This window comes from Plodia interpunctella, chromosome 23, assembly GCF_027563975.2.
Source record: "Plodia interpunctella isolate USDA-ARS_2022_Savannah chromosome 23, ilPloInte3.2, whole genome shotgun sequence".
Taxonomy (NCBI): domain Eukaryota; kingdom Metazoa; phylum Arthropoda; class Insecta; order Lepidoptera; family Pyralidae; genus Plodia; species Plodia interpunctella.
The window spans coordinates 3,801,608-3,820,112 of record NC_071316.1 but is presented as its reverse complement, the minus strand read 5'-3'; the positions used below and the strand labels follow the sequence as shown (position 1 = coordinate 3,820,112).

Genomic DNA, 18,505 nt, shown 5'->3' with positions numbered 1-18,505 from the left:
GTACTACGAACTTTACCCATTGCATTTTCTTTCTTTTCGAGTATGTTATTACTGAAACTGATGTCCGATTTTATTCAAGTCGCGTAAAGGCATTTGACATGCATGAATCAATCATCAATTATATGTCTAAAAATAACAATTTATTCCAATGAGTATTATCAATGACTTACGCGTACCGTCATATTACTGTACTTGGTCTTTCCTGGTAATGAATCATACATAACAACCTAACTAGACATTTAGCTTGTGGGAAGTATGGGGTCTAATATGTAGTTTTAGTTAGACCTTTGTGTAATAAATTTAACATTTCTCCTCGTTTCTATGAAATATTTCATGGAAAATACTTAAAACATATGACAAATAGGTATTCCTGTTCCAATATACGTACAATCGCCCCTCATTTAAGGCCAAAAATATATTTATTATTAAATGACTCCAATAGACATGTCAACGATTGTGAACTGCGGCACACAGCTTAACGAGTTTTATCGTTATCATTATTGTTTAGATTACGACAATCACACACGTCAACAAAGCAACAGCTGGCGATTGCCTTTATTCCCTTTTATGAGATCAAATTGATAGAATCATACGGTCTAGAAATGTGAAGTAATTGATTTGATTTATTGACCGTTAATATTTTTTTTATTAAGATGGGCGTAGTTGTGGCGAAATATTAATTTATAGGTTGATTTATTTTTCCTGAGTCGATTTAATAAAATGGGACACTGTTAATTACGCCTTGGCATATAAGGGTTTTTGTCGGCCATTTTGGGCTTAATTTAAGTAATACTTAAGACTGTATTTTAGTAATTTTTAGCTGACATATCTATAAATTAATAAATACACTCGCATCGTACATAGCTTACATGCCTTCCATATAAACCATCCATAAAAGGAAAACGTAACCTAAGAATAATAAACACAACTTTATTTTCATGAAATATACATGAACATAAATGGTTATAGTTGTTAACGCCCATATTTCTCTCATATATTAATAAATTTATGTACATTTTATGTTTAAATACTAATAATTCAAGTAAGTTTTTCTGGATTTGTGTTGTGTCAAGTTTTTGGCACGTATTTGTTTTTTCCTGTAATATCTACAAAAGATGAACTTATCGATCTAAGTTCTCAACAACGTCATGATACATTTTTTTGTCCAAATTTACTACTTGAACTACTACTTATAAGATACAACAACAAATCTTCTAAAATTTTATGTAGGTAATTCGTTTTTTTTTTCCAAATTTTATCTTTGTTCAAATTTAAAATACTATATTTTTAATTTCCAGGTGGCCAGCACATTCAAACAGGCAGTGAGTAAAAAGGAAAATCTGGAACATTTGGGTGGCATGAGTGAAGCTTCCAGTGATGGTGAATATCAATAATATTTATTATTAAAAGAAAATATCAAAATAATAGCGTGGAAAATTGTGTATTTCGGATCTACACGTTTTGTTTCGTACACAATATATGTACATGGAGAGTTTATTTTGACAGGTGCGAAAATGTTGCGTGCACTGTAAATATATTTCATAATGTTTCTAAAATGTCAGTGGTATTTTTATTGTTATAATATAGTGGACAAACGAGCAAAAAATACGATCAAAAAAAATTAACAAAGTCGAAAATTAATATTACTTTATCGAATAGGACAAAAAAAAACATTAATTTGCAAATAGTTTAGGACATGTTTTCGATTTTCGTGAATCATCAAACACATTGACGTGATATCAAAGAACTATATTTCAAAGGACAAAATTTGCGTTATTTTTTGCGCATTTAAAAAGATGTCAATGGTATTTATTCAAATTATATGACTGTAACACTAAAATGAAATGTTCAATGATAAATTAACCTCGCTATCCAACGCGGGATTGCAGTCAGTTCTTAGCACAATGCCTTACGTTTTTAGATTAAATTCAAGATTATTATATTTTTAGTTTCGTAAATAATATTCATATTTGTTTAAAAAAACCCATGTGAATAAAAACTGTGAAACTTATGAGAAATATAATAATTTCAGGAACAACACATTCAGTTCGCCTCGAGGAGCAGATGGCGTTCTCCGGATGGATCAACAGCAACCTGGAGCACGACCCCGACCTCAGGCACCTGCTGCCCATCGACCCCGAGGGCAAGCAGCTCTACGAGAAACTGAAGGACGGCCTCATTCTATGGTGATCAATCTATCAAAGCCTAACTAGTATTAAAAACGCGAAAGTCAGTTTGTTTGTTACCTCTTCTCACTCTATCTACTAAAAGTAAAAGCGCGGACCCATTGCTCAGTCGTGCTCCGTTGTTTTGACGTCCGTCGACGGACAACGCGGTAATTGTATGGAAATTTCGACGTACGTCACCCATGGAAAACAACGGCGCGGCACGAAGCAACGTAGCTATGATATTTATCTAGTAATTTATAATTTCCAAGTTTATATATATATGTATAATTTTGTTTTTTTTTTTATTCAACCAGCAAAGTGATAAACCACTCGTGTCCGGACACGATAGACGAGCGAGCCATCAACAAGAAAAACCTCACTCTGTACACCAAACACGAGAACCTTACTCTGGCGCTGGTGTCCTCGCAAGCTATCGGCTGCAACATCGTCAACATTGATGCGCACGACCTCGCCAAAGGTGAGATTGATATATATTTTATCTTGTTCCTACGGGACTTCATATTTATTTTTGTCTCATTCCCACGATACAGTTAGAGAAATAGACCTATGAAGGATAAACTTCTTTAAATTCACGCATCATTGATGCGCACTTTGCCAAAGGTGATTTAAAACTGATCATTTACGCATTAATATAAATATTGTTTATTTAGGGCAACAAAATTCGTCCTAATAATTTCTTTTTTGAGAATTTAAATTTTATTTTTTTACTATTTCTCGTGAATGTTATCGGAATATAAAATATCTGATGAAAGCAATCAACAGCGACTTCTCCAAACTTTATTTCTCTTCCATTTGTCGATCAAAATTCAAATTGTATTATAACAGAAAAAAAAGGTTTGAATATTTTTCCTTAATTTTTTTTTTTCATAAATTTTAATGTAAACTAACAATTTCACAGGCAAACCCCATTTAGTGTTGGGGCTTCTGTGGCAGATCATCAGAATTGGTCTGTTCAACCAGATCACCCTGGAGCACTGTCCCGGCCTCACTGAACTACTTAATGACCAGGTTAAAACTATTTATTATTTAACAGTATAAGTACGTACAGAGTAACAAAGAAGATAGATATAACGTAGACGCACAGAGTCTTACAGCTCATAGACAAGAAAAAGAAAGGAAAGCTAGTGCTGCTTATTTCAAACTAGCGGCCCGCCCCGGCTTCGTTCGGGTTAAACTAGAATAAAAAAAAATAGTCTATGTCCCTCTGGAAGGTTTCGTCTATCAATCGGCTCAGTAGAGTAGAGTTTATTAATTACAAGCAAAAATACAAATCTTTTCTCTTTATAATATTAATATTGATAACTTGTCACAGAGCCGTTTATTTCATTATTATCTAAATTACTAAATTTTACTAAATTAGGTAACTGTTTTATTCTTGGCTATCTTGGCTAGTGATATTGACTTATGAGACATATGTACCTACGTTTTTTAAATGACGTCTTTGAAGTATAGGCTGCGGTGGGGTTGGTTACGCTTCTTCTTCTCCTGCGCTTAGGAAGTCTGCGGTAGACTTGGTTTTAAGAATAATTTAATTTATATTTAGTATTCATATTTTCATTAGAAAATATATTGAAATTTAAACAAGCTATCTTTATAAAGTACTAGCCGTGTAGCTCAGCAGTGGGCAGAAAACACCTATAATTGTGATACGAGAGAATTAATATTTTGCATACATTTTCTCACGTATCACATTCGCTTTCAAGTTTTCAATAAATGAAACTTAATTTCTCTAAGAAATAAAAAATTCTTTAATCGTTATCAGGAGCGCATCGAAGATCTCCTGGCTCTATCTCCAGAGGCGATTCTCCTCCGCTGGGTGAACCACCAGCTGCAGAGTGCGGGCGTCACCCGCCGCTGCACCAACTTCCAGCAGGACGTGGCTGACTCCGAGATCTATTCCTATCTACTGAAGCAGATCGCGCCTGACGATGCTGGAGTCACGCTTGACGCTCTTAGGGTAAGACAACTTTGTATATTACTAACTTGACAAGTTTTTGGAGGCATTCAAGTATTACACCAAGTTTTCGAAGACTTGACAATTCCTCGCCCGAAGCCATTATCTTCTTCAATCACAGGTTACGACTTCCAGCAGGCTATCTACTGAAGCAGGTTAGATTGAGGTCACACGCACCCCAATTTAACTCCAAAAAAGTAGATTGCTTCTGATGATGCTAGAGTCACATTGGACGCTCTCAGGGTATGTAGTGTAGTATATAGTGACACACCGGCTGCAGAGCCGATGCATCGACTATCAACAGGATGTGACGGAATCCGAGGACTATTCCTACCTGCTGAAGTAGATAGCTTGATGATGCTGGAGTCACATTGGACACTCTCAGGGCATGTAATTACTAGAAGCGAAAAGTATTTATTTTATCCGCTCAAAGTACGCTACATATAAACTAGATACATTATATTTGTGATACAATATTAATAGTAATGATTTATCAAGACTATAAAAGACTGGAGCTTGTTGTAGATATACCTATAATCATAGTGCTCTGGAGTTACATCTGATATAATAATACCCCAGGAACAAGACCTGATGCGCCGCGCGGAGCTGATGCTGCAGCAAGCGGCCAAGCTGAGGTGTCGCGCGTTCGTGACGCCCGCGGACGTGGTGGCCGGCGTCTACAAGCTCAACCTGGCCTTCGTGGCCAACCTCTTCAACCAGCATCCGGGGCTGCAGCGCCAGGGGGACCCCGAGGAGTACCACCAGCTGGACGAGACCCGGGAGGAGAAGAGTGAGTCCATGTTGCGATTGGTGCGCCGTGTGCGTGATAGATGGCGTGGTAGATAGATAATTAAAATAGGTTTTTTTATATGGATTTTGCAATACGAATAAATAATATGAATATATAATTTCGTGAAAGAGGCGCTTTTTTAATCTCTCAAATTTTGAGGCGAATATATCCAAATTACCGGGTAGCCGCGTCTTCGACCACTTCAAACTAGATTTTGAACTTTAATGTCGTTACATGGGACATTATTTAAAAATACATTGACAAAATGTCTCCTGGAGAAATGTTTTTAAAAGATATTTATTCATGCTCGAAATAGTCCAAAAATATTTCAAGCATATATAAAATTGTTTTTTTTTATATATCTCTTTTATATTGTGATATAACATTGTGTCGTGCAGCGTACCGCAACTGGATGAACTCTATGGGCGTGGCGCCGCACGTCAACTGGCTGTACTCCGACCTCACGGACGGGCTCGTCATCTTCCAGCTCTACGACATCATCCGCCCCGGCATCGTCAACTGGAAGAAGGTACAACTATATGTTTATGTTACGAATACCTTCAAGACTTTACTGAGAACATAACGTAATATATATATATTAGCGGCCCGCCCCGGCATTGGTCTGGTAAAACCATAATATGGCCTTATATCACTCCTAAAATTTCGTCTGTCACTGTGCCAAATTTCATCAAAATCGGCTCAGTATTTTTTGAGTTTATTCATTACAAACAAAAATACAAATCTTTTGTCTTTGTAATTTTAGTATGGATATAATGCAATGAAATGTAATGACCATGCTTAGTCGGTCGAATTAATCAATATTTTTATACCGACGTAGTAATTTCATAATAAGTACGACCCACGAGTTAACTTTATTGTACAAAATTTAAATATAAAAGTATAAGAAGTGAATTTGCAATTGTCAATCATTTTGAGGCATGTAGTGAAGACTATGCGTGACATAAATATTTTTGTATTTTGACATTCATATTAATTTATTTGCCAACTAATTGTACATACATTGGTGACCGTACTTATTTAAGTATTGTTTACTTAAAAGCAAAATATAAGTCGGAAGAAAACAAGATTTTTACTTAACATACATTTGACGACCTCGAGAGCGCAGTGGTAAAGTGCTTGCCTCTGAACTGAAAATGATCTTATTCTGATTGGCCAGGGTCTAGGATGTTTATCTATATATGTATTTGTTATAAAATAATATAGTACCATTGAGTTGGTATCCTATAACACAAGTCTCGAATATACTTCGGAGCTAGCTCAATCCAATGTTATTTGCCTTAATATATATTAGCTTTTAAAAAAATATTTTAGCATCGTAACGGAGGTGACGTGTGTGTTGTGGTGTAGGTGCACCGGCAGTTCTCGAAGCTGCGCAAGTTCATGGAGCGGCTGGAGAACTGTAACTACGCGGTGGAGCTCGGCAAGCTGCTGGGCTTCTCGCTCGTGGGCATCGCCGGCGCTGACATCAACGAGGGCAACGCCACGCTCACGCTGGGTCAGACAGACAGCCTTTACTTTATCACACTAAAATCATCATTACTGATACTATAAATGCGAAAGTTGAAAGTTAATTTGTTTGTTACCTCGTCACGCTCTGTCTACTCGATCAGTCTTCTTCAAATTTTGCATACGTATAGTTTGAAGTAAGGAGACGGTACCTTTCATCCCGGAAAATAATAGCTCCCGTGGGGAATCACGCGAGCGAAGCCGCGAGCAAAAGTTAGTAAATAATAAAATTCTAACCAAATTCAAAATTATTATTTTATTTTATGTATATCATTTACTTTATAAAACACTCTTTATTTAACAATAAAGAATATTTTAAGTAATAAGCTACCTTAATGACGTCAAAAAAATTCTTAAAATTGAATTTACTACTAACTTTGCGGAGCGGTGCAACACATTCTCCGTTTCAAACAAATGAATCCACATTAATATTCTTATAAGTTTTATGCAACGAAATGAAATGTAAGTGTATATGATATTTGTTACTCAATTATGCAAAGTCTGTATGAGTAGAACAAGCCTAGAAATTATATGACAAAAAAAAAGATTTTTATGCCCAACTTTGAGACATTCGGTCGGTCGACATTTTGTTGCTGTTTTTTTTTTTTTTTGTAAATTTTTATTATAATTACTCAATCTATTAAATAAAAAGTAATTTTACTAATTAAAGGAATATAAGGAAAGAAAGGTTTATGTCATTTAACGAATTTAGAATATTATTAATGAATATATTTAATACAAATTCCAGCGCTGATCTGGCAGCTGATGCGCGCGTACACGCTGTCGGTGCTGACGCGGCTGGCCAACACCGGCAACCCCATCATCGAGAAGGAGATCGTGCAGTGGGTCAACAACAAGCTGGCTGGCGCCGGCAAGACCTCTTCCATCAGGAGCTTCCAGGTCAGTGGCCCTTGAATTCTTCATCATTTTGACCCCCTTTTAATGATTTTTATATCCTACGTCTTGAGTAACGGACAAGTTACGTAGGTAATAAATTAAAATATATAACTAAACTTATTCGTAACTTGTATTAATGCCAATTTATAGATTCCTATGTTATTCCTATAACATAGATTCGTATAACTTAGAAAGTAAAAATTTAATAATAATGATTTAAGAAATAAATAGGACGGGACTCATCACGTGTTATATGTGTGTGTGTTGTGTAATAGAATCGACAAATGCCACAAATGTCTAGACATACCTGACACCCAAAAACTGTTGGCTTGTTGACAAAGACGATATGGGTTTAATGTTTTGATTAATATGGGTTTTCAATAATATGATAAACTAGGAACTCGGATCCTGGGCTCCGACGCTTGACAGCTCAGGAGTAACGAAATAAACACTCGAATAAGAGAAAGAATTTTAATATTCTCTTATGGCTTATATCATCTATGTTAAATGCACTAATATAAAATTGTCCAGTATGTTTTTGTGAACAACTAAAATTTTATGCATTTTCATAAATATTGTATTTGATTTCAGGATGAGGTGCTGGCGGACGGTAAAGTAGTGCTGGACTTGATTGACGCCATCAAACCCGGCTCCATCAACTATGATTTGGTGCTGCCCGGAGGAAACGAGGAGGTATATTAGTTTTATAAATACTTACATAGTTCTAAAAATACTAGAATTGTGATTTCACGTTTATATTTAACTGACGTAACTAACAACCCCCAGGAGAACCTAGCGAACGCGAAGTACGCAATCTCGATGTCGCGGCGCTGCGGCGGGCGCGTGTACGCGCTGCCGGAGGACATCACGGAGCGCAAGCCCAAGATGATCATGACGGTGTTCGCCTGCCTCATGGCGCTGGACTACATCCCCGCCCTGGACGCGCCCGTCAAACCGTAAGTGGACACACTCCACAAGGTGTTTTACATAGAGCTGATACAAATTAAAGTCTTTTTTTATTTGAGTCAGGCATCTTGATATGTCTCCAATAGTGAAAATATACCCCGTCGTGAACCCAAAATAGAATTTACCTTTGTACACACCGCATTCTAGGATTAAGAAAAGAGACGCACATATTAGAAAAAGATGGTTTATACTTGCGTCTCTTTCTGTTGTTCCTTAAATCGGAGCGTGTAGTCGGTCCAAGTCGGTCTTAAATATTACTGGTCCAAGTATGTGTCACTGATATTACTGTGGAAAAAGAAAATGCCAAATGCACTTTTTTCCGTATGACAACAGTAGCCTAACAATTTTGACAGTTGTGTGACACAAAAACTTAAGACGGTGATTTTAAAGAAAATTTTCGTAATTTGAGAAATACAAAATATTTTTAATATTATTTTTAATTAATCATATAATTAACTGTATAAAAATTATTTTAAAAACTCAATTATACATATTGATTTTATATTTTTTATTTAATCAAGTATGATTTATTTTATTGTTAAGAAAAATGTCGTCAAATGTTAATTTTAAAAAACTCTTTCCATGCTTGCAAGCTCTAGTAAAACATCGTTCAAACTTTTAAATTGAAGTAATGATGGTTGTCGAAAAGCAATAAGAAGGTTAACATCAGATAGTGCGGGTTCGATTCTCGTATTGATATTTTATAACCCACCTACTGGTACAAGTTATTTAAGATTTGATAATAGAAAAGTGTGTTAAGTTTTGAAAACGAACTGTTAGCAAATAAGTCTAATTTTTGCTTAGTGTAAAAGTAAGTTTTTAAAGACTTATTTCATCGAATAAGACACCATATAAAATAAAAAAAATAGTTATATTTTCAGGACTATTTTCTGCTAATAAAATATACAAGGATTAGGATCTTAATTTAAAAACCTACAATATGTGAAATAAATAATTAATGTTATTTGAATTAAACTTATTTCTCTGATAGTTCGTGTCAGACTGTTCATCGACATTCCAAATTGGTGGCATATGGTGATGGATCACTTTGTACATGTCCAAGACTGGATACTGGTGTAATATTATATTGCATTTATTTATTTATAGCTTAAAACTGTGGGACTTTATGAATATACTCTATTAACTAATATTTATATAACCATTATATGTATTCATAACAAATAAAACTCCTAATGTTAACCTATTATCATTAGAGTGATAACTCTGACGAAGCTAGAGATAGCAAATCCATGATAAAAAGGTTCCTTTTTACTGTAGAGGTACAGAACCCCAAATAATGTCATACTTACTTATTATATCAAACTTTTAAAATTAATACATCATTTTTTATAAGTTTCTATATCCTTGAAAATTTGTATTCAGAATCAGAAAAAATAATTTACCATTACCAAAAAAAGTGTGTTCGCCTATTTTTCGTGCATGCGTTTGTACACAAACGCAGACAGTGACAATTCCGAATATTTAACGTTACCAAATATCAAAACAATATATTAACTGCGATATGTACCTAATTGCACCCAGTACCAAGTGTTGGAATGTGTATGTTTGTCTATGTGTCGTGTCGTCTATCTAGCTAGGTGGGAACAATGTAATATGTGTACGTAAATGTAACATTAATGTAACTTATTAATGAAGTTAGACGAGCGCCAAACGGCCTACTAACTGGCTTGATAGTACTTATGAATTATTAGTATTACGATGTGTCAATGTTTTTATACATTTTTACAACGAACGAGATACTTTGGATCAATCAGTTGTTGCGAGACGATTCTAAAACAAAATTATTTTTAATTTAAGGTTATAATGGTCGTTTTCAATTTTATACGGCAAATATGTAGCGATATTTCGTTTGTTTTAAAATCGATCGCAATAACAGGTCATTATAAGGTTTGTACTGGAAAGTACCAATATTATTATAATCATAATTATACATTTAAATATTAAGATATAATCATTTTATGTATCGAGTCATATTCATATATAAATCTATGGATCATTTATTTAAGTTATAGTGTGTTGTTCTTATGATTATTTTTGGCTTCCAATCATGAAAGTTGACATTCTTAAGAGTGGGTATATTATGTTGTTGCATTGAAATCTGATCCAAGTAATTATCACAAAATATTTTTTGATAATTTCATAAAAGAGTTTAATAAATTTGCATAACAAATATATTGATTTAAATATAAGAACTCGGTGTGATTTTTGATGATTAATTGTCCATAATTAATCCAATTGATATAGTTTATCATTATCAACAAAATCAGTGATATTGTCGGGCTTTTTTTATAACAAGTGTCATTGAATTTTAACCAGATTTGTTCCATTATCTGAATTTGACTTCTATATTAAAATGCTTTGGTTCAAATGAATGTGTATAACTTGTCTGAATGTGTATAAATTGTATGAATGTACAATTTATACACAGCATTTTTTTTAGAGATAGAATGGAAAGTCCTTCGATTACATTAATTAGCTCAGCGTCGACAAACTATACACATGTTTGACTTGATAGCCGGCACTAGTAGTGTGTGCGGGAATTGGCAATACCGTGAACGTGGAGTTGTTTATGTGATAACTATTTAGAGACTATACTAATTAGCAAGGTATGAAGGTATAAACAAAATTCTCAGTTACCATCCTATTAAACTTTGACCTTCAACAGTCGATAATTTGTGTAGTCGTTCCAACTGAATACATATAGATACTTAACTATAATGCACATTATATAATATATAAATACATTCCCCTATATTTCGGCATTCCCCTCAGCATTTCTGTCTCTCGCTAGGTATGTGTATATTACTATTGTAAGTTTTATACTGTGAAATATTTTTATAGAGCTTTTCAAGCTATTTTATTGTGACATTCCTCGCGAATACAACGATTTATTTTAAATAATATTTTTAAATGTAAATTTATATTTTGTTAGAAGTGTTTTTTTTTAAGAAGTTTTATTAATTTAGATTTCATTTACTCAAAAAGAGTTCATATCTGATTTTTAATTTCTAACATTGTGTCATAACTTGTACGGTTGAAATCGGTATTTAATATTGTATTCTACGCTCTACTGTATTTAGTGGTAACGCTAGTTGTCGTGCTAATGACAAATGTAAGCCTATGAGTAAAATAAAACGGAATTGGTAAAACAACACAAAATTGCTTTTCTTTCATCCTTACACTTTCAAATTTCAGTACAACGCAAACACGCTTTATGCTTTGTACAAAATGTTCTAAAACGTGCACCGACTTTGCATAGACTTTGGACGTCTTCTTGTACCTACACAGTATAAAATGTATATATTATCTATTTTAAATATTATATAGTTGGAGTTCCATAAATATGTAAGTACAAAAATTATTATTTACACGCATTAGGGCTTTGGGATGTTATTCTTGTATATTGTGTCGTCTGTCTGTCCTTAACTTGTGACGTCTTTGGGCCTACTGACTGGGATTGCATCAGTATAATCTAATGTATGAATCTTTTCTTATATTTCTAGCTATTTTTTTCTTTCAGTTTCTCAGACAGGTTTTCTGAGAAACTGCTCATAAATAGTGTGTTTCTGAAAAAAAATTTTATTGTGTCACTTTTTTTATTACAATTATTATAAATCATACTACCAACTTAGTGTTGAATTTCCATTTTCTTTATTTAGACGTTTATTAGCAAAAAATGAAAAGCAAATAAGATATTATCAATAAATAAATCTAAATTGAGTTACATTTATAATATTAAATTATCGTGTTTCTTTAATTTCACTTTTCTCAATATAGGGTGGTGACGACAGTGGAGTCTGAAAGCGAAGCAGGAGACTTCCTGGACGACTCCGTGGAGTCTGTGGAGCTCATAGAGCCGGCGGAGGAGGATCCGGACGACTCGGGCTTCGGGGGCAAGCCGCCCGTGCCCCGGAAACCGGACAACTTGGCTGCTTTGGCGCGAAACGCGGAATAGTACCTTATCGTTATATATTTTTATTACAACGTGTACGACAGGGACGCAGATATACAACATAATTAGAGAGTTTTCTGGATTTCTCATAGATCATGGAGTAAGGAGTTAGTATTATTGGAATTTCTGATCCATTTTGCAGATATCTGCTACAGGAGTGGGTAATTTTTTTCCTGGACTCCTCATAGTTCACAGAGAGATCAAAATCTATGGATTTAGTATTATTGGGATTTCTACACATTTTGTAAATATCTGGTGCACGTGTGGATAAATTTTAGATTAGAAAGCTTATATAAACATGAGATGCTTTGAGTGTGATGAAACGATGTGGAAAGCATAAAATAAAATTGATAATAGTTACAATGTGGATAGAGAGCAATTTGTGACGATTCTATGTTCAGCTGCTAGCATTTTTATAAATCTGAGGAAAGCCCTCTATATATGCGCCTAAATCGGTACAAAATTATCACTACAAAAACATCGCTGGGTATATTTATTTGTGTTGTGTTTATTTAGTACGTGAATTTTCTCTTTGGCATCCACATTATAGCTACATATTTATTCCTCCGATAGGTATATAGGTTCGATAGGCTAGTGCGATACGAACAAGGAATTTTGTGCAACAGATAATGAAAAGAAAAATATCATTATATATAAAATCCAAAAAATCAGACTATGCTAAAATAGTTGAGAAAATGGCGATAATATTATAATTTCAAAAAGTTGAAAACCTTTCTATTACTTTTTTGTCACAAGAAATATAATTAACTACATCTTATTATAATTCGAGACCTTTACATTTTTATAATTTTACAATGAGCATTTATGTTTATTTTGAGTGCAATTAGTAATATGCCTAGTTATAATTCCATCAATGGCCATTCCATAGAGAAAATGTAAATTCATTTTCTATTTATTTTTAGTGTCTGTTTTTTTTACCTTGTTTTAATGTTAAGAAATAAGGGATGTATTTTTATATCGGTTTTTAATACAAGATTTGTTAAATATATTTGTTTTAATTAACACTATGACTTTGTTTTATGAATTAATTTCTCTTAGAAACGAAGAACATAATAAGTTCCCTGTAGTATTACTTGCAGATGAGGATAGAAATTAAAAGCGAAATAATTTTCCTAATTCATTATTATCAGCAGTGGGTTTCCTGCGCCTGTAATTTAAGCCAACTTCAGCAGTGGACTGCGATGGGAATGATAATATACCCAGCAGTGAGTTTCATACATCAAGACAAGTAGACAGACCGCGAAAGCAGCCCGATAAAATTAACAACATTCAACTAGGGATTATTATAGAAATAAAAAAAAATGTTTTGAATAAAATTGTGATGGTTTATTTCAATCAATAGTTGGCAAAAAAAAAATACAATTCACATATTGTCAATGGGTCGAGATGCTTTTTATGATCAATGAATAACTTACAAACCAGAGTAATGTATGTATATAACAATGATAGAACAAAAACTGTCTTATGATAAATTAGTAGCCGCAAGAAAATTCCAGTGAGAAACTCTTAGAAGTTTTATTTTAATCAAATCAAAGTAATATAAAGTTCTCAGCTTACATAAGACAATTTTGTAGTTTCTGATTTTTATTTGAGAAAGTTTAAAACTCCATACACGGTTTTGACATTTCACCGATACAATAGTATTGAATTTAATAATCTCTTCAGGAATCTTGTCAATTTCGTTAAGTATATAATTTAATAATTCCACTATATATCGAAAAATTTAATTAGCTAATTACAAACGTAAACTGTAGTTGAACATCAACAGCAAGCATGCAACATTTCGATAAAATTGCCAAAGTATCTTTCACATAAAATAACATTTTAAAGTAGAGCTCGTAAAAAAATATTTACAAAATATACACACAACTAACTGTTCAGGCGAAGTAATGCTGTGTTGGTACATTCAGCGAAATTAGTAGGTATTATACAAGGCTATGTTATTCCTATACTTTTTTGTGACTTATAATGTTAATTATATTGCGAAAAAGTAGGTACAGAATATTTTTTTACTTTAAAACACTAACTTCAAACCAATGTACCAACACAATGCTATTAAATAAGAATGACGAATGGGCATACTATATTGCTCTATTTTAGGTTCAAAACTATCTAAAATCAGCTTAATTTGGAATGTAACTTTTTAACATTAGAAATTAGCATATTTAGAAGTGACCTTTTTAACATTAGAAATTAGCGTATTTTGAAAAAGAAATTAATAGTCATCAAGTACAATATTGTGTATGATCAATTTGCAGAAAGTACTACTGTTTGATCATTAAAGCCAATTTACCTAAAAATAAATACAATTTAGATATCTATATCTCGCTGATATAATATGAAACCGCCAATAAACAATAAACATTTTTTATTACGTGCTAGGCAACAGTTTGCTGATAATAAACAAGGTTCAGTACAAAACCAATATCTTTATAATTTACAGGTCAAAGATTAATTTTAAATTAAGAGATATAAGATTTCTGATTATTTTAATTAATTATAATTAATAGAATAGTAGTTGAAAAAAAAAACGGAGGAATTAAAAAATTACCAATCAATGTATCACATGTCGTATAGTGTAACAATTTTATACATTCACGCTATATCGAACCTAGTAGTTACCTATTCCAAGTTTCGTTTTAAAATCTAGGAGCCCATTCACGTTCGATAACATTTGTCGAATATAAATTATTTGCGTTGGCAACCCCATCCCTCTAAAATAATATGTACAACGAGTAAGTGACAAATCGCGATCCATCACCGGTAAACAAAAGTTTCGCCATGCTTTCTTTCAACCAGTATCATTTCCATGCCGTACCCTATATACATAATATCATATGCGTATTGCTCTTTAGCATCCATTTTAATTTTATCCCAAGTACTTTATAAAAACAGAGTATTTTTCATTGAAAATTGTGGCATAACAAAAAATATTTACAATCAGTATAACAAATACTGTTAAATTAAATAACATTCCATACGATTTCATACATAATATACAGCGTGGCAAAAATGTGTCTTAGAAAATTTTAGATTTTGCCACAGCATATTTCGACCTTCATTATTCAAATTCAATGTATCTAAATACGCATCTATTAAGCTACTAACAAAATATAAATTAATTTCTCAGGGGCCCAGCCCTTTCGATATAAAAAGTAATGATTGTGTACAAGTGAATATGCTGTATTTATCTGCTAAGATACTATTAGCAACACAATATTTTTATTCCAAAGTATGATCTATCATAATGTCCGTGCATTCACACAAAACTAAAAAATCGCGCAATTGTAACTTAGTGTCAAATTACTTTTTTTTTTACACTTATGTACTGCAATTTTATGGAGTATTCCCCGTAACATTAAAATTGTATGTAAAAAAATCTCAGCTATTTTCCTTAAAATACTCTTGCATTATTTTACAATATTCTTATACTCACCAGTCGCGTCAACGAGTTTATAAAACAGAACAGGTACATATCGTATCATACTTGGTCAATATTATAACCTCAACAATAAACGAACGATTGTTTCGATCCTAATATGGATAATTTCAGTGCCGGCGTTAGGTATGCATCTGGACGATCGCCCAGGACGTTGCATACAAAGGAGCGCCTAAAATTTGTTTTTTTTTTTACGAGCTTTTATTTAACTTGCAATGTAACTATGTATGTGGCTATGTCCCTATGGGCAGAGGAGGAGGAGGAATGGTTCCCACGTCCGTCCGCCTGTCTCGGGATTGGATTCCAACAAATATTTGTGCTTGTGATCTTCAGATATTTGTACGCGGTTCTGGATGTTTTGTGTACATTTCTGTGTTAGTCCACCGGATCCGCGATACCAGTTAATGCTTAGTGAGGGCTGAGTGTTGTCGTTTATTAAATCGCGTTAAACATTTATCTATCTCGGTCATGTTATACAAATGAATCAAATTAGAAATACATAGGATCTCCTGCATGTTTCCTTTTATCATAACAATAATTACAATAAGGTTATAATACTGGCCTAGTTCACAAACTTTGTACTGCAACTTACTTCATATAATCACATGCCCGTGGGACCGTAACATTTATCACTGCGTTCGCATCGCGCGGACAGAATTGCAATATCACCTAATTTTATTACGACGACTATCAACCACACAACGACTTGCATTCATACCTGAAGGGAAAAGAAAAATAAATTAAAAAAAAAATTAACAAAAAAGAACAAAAACAAAGAAAAATATTGCAATAACGTCCAAAACCATACAAATAAAAATAAATAAAATATAAACACTTTAAATCGAGTTAATGGAGATGTGTTTTGAATATATTATATAAAATTATGGATATTTCGTTATAGATAGTTTAAATATGATATGATTTATCTATTATACATACATATACAACATTATACATAACAAAGCGTTTCTGTGAATTTAAATCACATAGGATTATTGTAAAACATTTTTATTTAAAATAATAAAACTAAATATTTTGGAGTTCAGATATCGGTATTAAACAAAATGCTTATTATACAATAATCTTAAAGTCTTTACTTATTGCATTCGTATTTTTAGAGACAGATCTTTTTATTAATTGTAAGCATTTTGTAAAAAAAAAAACTACGCGTACACATACAGGGTGGCTTTTAAATACCAGTCAAATTTTTGTAGCACATTTGGAGTTTCTCTATTGTTAAACAGAGTAAACTTTTGTTCGTTTTTCATTATATATTTTAGTGGGTAGTTGATGTTTTGATGATGTAGAGAACATATTGATAATTTGATGATGATGTACAGAGAATATTGATAATTTGGTGAGAAAGTAAAAAGTCGAAAGTGATAATTTAGTCATGAAGAAATAATTAAATATTTTTTTATTTATCATAATATTTATTAAAAAGCCACCTGTATAGAAAATAACGTCTAATAATCCACTCCCTGAAGTCAGACTTCGTTCCATGCGAGTAACTAGACTTACGCCAACGAGATTTTAACTTCACCTATATACATACATTTGCATGTCAGATGATGTTTAATCACCAAACTATCTCGATTCACGTTTTGCTCATCTTTTGATATAAAGATTTTTTTAAACGGAGCAACAATACGTAAGTTTTTGAAAACACAATTTCTAAAAATGTACTTGAGCTCAAGCAAAACGTTAATTTAAATAGCTTTATTACTGTCACGCGGTTTTAGTAAGTTATATCTGTCATACTATCTAGCTAGATATAGTATTAGTGTGAATGCTGGTGGGCAAGTCATGGTATTACACTACATAGTATCCAATAACACATTTTTGGGACATATTAAAGCGTTGCCCGCGGCTTCGCCCGCGTGAATTTCTCAGCGAAAGCGAAACAGACATGATTTTCATATAAAATTTCACCCCCCACGATAATCATTTGGGGGTTGATTTTTGAAAGCCTATGTTTCATCGAGGGGGTCTTTAACGATATGCACACCAAATTCTGTTTAGCCGTGAAAGCGGAACAGACAGACAGACTTTCGCATTTATAATATTAGTATAGATTTCCCGGCATAAATACTTTCGTCCACTTTACCAAACCGAGCGACAGTAACTAACATCGTCCCACACCTTGCACCAGTTTCTGACAAATCACGAATTGATTGTATACAGACCGATGGAGTATTCGTCTCCATTACCTGTCGTAGTGTTTATCCAGCAAGTACTCCTTGAGCCGCCGCACCAGATGTTCCGAGAGCTGCGTCACCTCCGGCCATTGCTTCAGCACCATCACCCCGACCATCACCGCTAAGCTTGTCGTTAATACCCGCACTCTGAAAAATTTATACATTTAAAAATTAGTACCTATAACTACGCCTCTGTTTTCTATATTTTTCTGTCTACTGGAAGACATTTCTATAGAAATAAGAAGTACATAGTTTCCTATTTGTAAGTTTTATATTTACACTGTTATGTTGTGTCACACAGATCGAGTTGGTCAATAAGATCGACACTTGTGTTTTGGTATACGATCTCAACGATACTATATTTCATAACATACGTATACATTATATAGATTAACATCCAAGACCCAGGTCAAACAAACGTACGTCACTGTCAAAACCTATAGAAAACAACGGAGCTACAACGTGCTGCGTCATCGCAACGGAGCACGACTGAGCAATGAGGCATGGCTCTATGGGAAAGACGTACCTACATTTTTAATTTAATCTATACG

At 33.4% G+C, this 18,505-nt stretch overlaps 2 protein-coding genes across 10 annotated transcripts in view; one reads left to right on the top strand and one right to left on the bottom strand.

Moving 5' to 3' along the window:
* Positions 1 to 13,321, top strand: part of Fim (Fimbrin) — a 35,642-nt gene extending 22,321 nt beyond the window's left edge. Inside the window, exons 4-15 of the mRNA XM_053762807.2 lie at positions 1,299 to 1,380; positions 2,033 to 2,186; positions 2,483 to 2,646; positions 3,088 to 3,197; positions 3,952 to 4,146; positions 4,723 to 4,933; positions 5,332 to 5,462; positions 6,302 to 6,449; positions 7,209 to 7,360; positions 7,949 to 8,050; positions 8,144 to 8,313; positions 12,122 to 13,321. Coding sequence (XP_053618782.1) covers positions 1,299 to 1,380; positions 2,033 to 2,186; positions 2,483 to 2,646; positions 3,088 to 3,197; positions 3,952 to 4,146; positions 4,723 to 4,933; positions 5,332 to 5,462; positions 6,302 to 6,449; positions 7,209 to 7,360; positions 7,949 to 8,050; positions 8,144 to 8,313; positions 12,122 to 12,299 — 1,797 coding nt within the window. The 3' untranslated portion in view covers positions 12,300 to 13,321. The remainder of the gene's footprint in view (positions 1 to 1,298; positions 1,381 to 2,032; positions 2,187 to 2,482; positions 2,647 to 3,087; positions 3,198 to 3,951; positions 4,147 to 4,722; positions 4,934 to 5,331; positions 5,463 to 6,301; positions 6,450 to 7,208; positions 7,361 to 7,948; positions 8,051 to 8,143; positions 8,314 to 12,121) is intronic.
* Positions 13,322 to 13,621: 300 nt separating this feature from the next.
* Positions 13,622 to 18,505, bottom strand: part of Dmtn (Dementin) — a 33,645-nt gene continuing 28,761 nt past the window's right edge. For all 9 annotated transcript variants that reach the window (XM_053762808.2, XM_053762813.1, XM_053762815.1 and 6 more), the window contains 2 exons: positions 17,967 to 18,101; positions 13,622 to 16,474 (listed from right to left, as the gene is read on the bottom strand). In XM_053762808.2, coding sequence (XP_053618783.1) covers positions 16,447 to 16,474; positions 17,967 to 18,101 — 163 coding nt within the window. In that variant the 3' untranslated portion in view covers positions 13,622 to 16,446. The remainder of the gene's footprint in view (positions 16,475 to 17,966; positions 18,102 to 18,505) is intronic.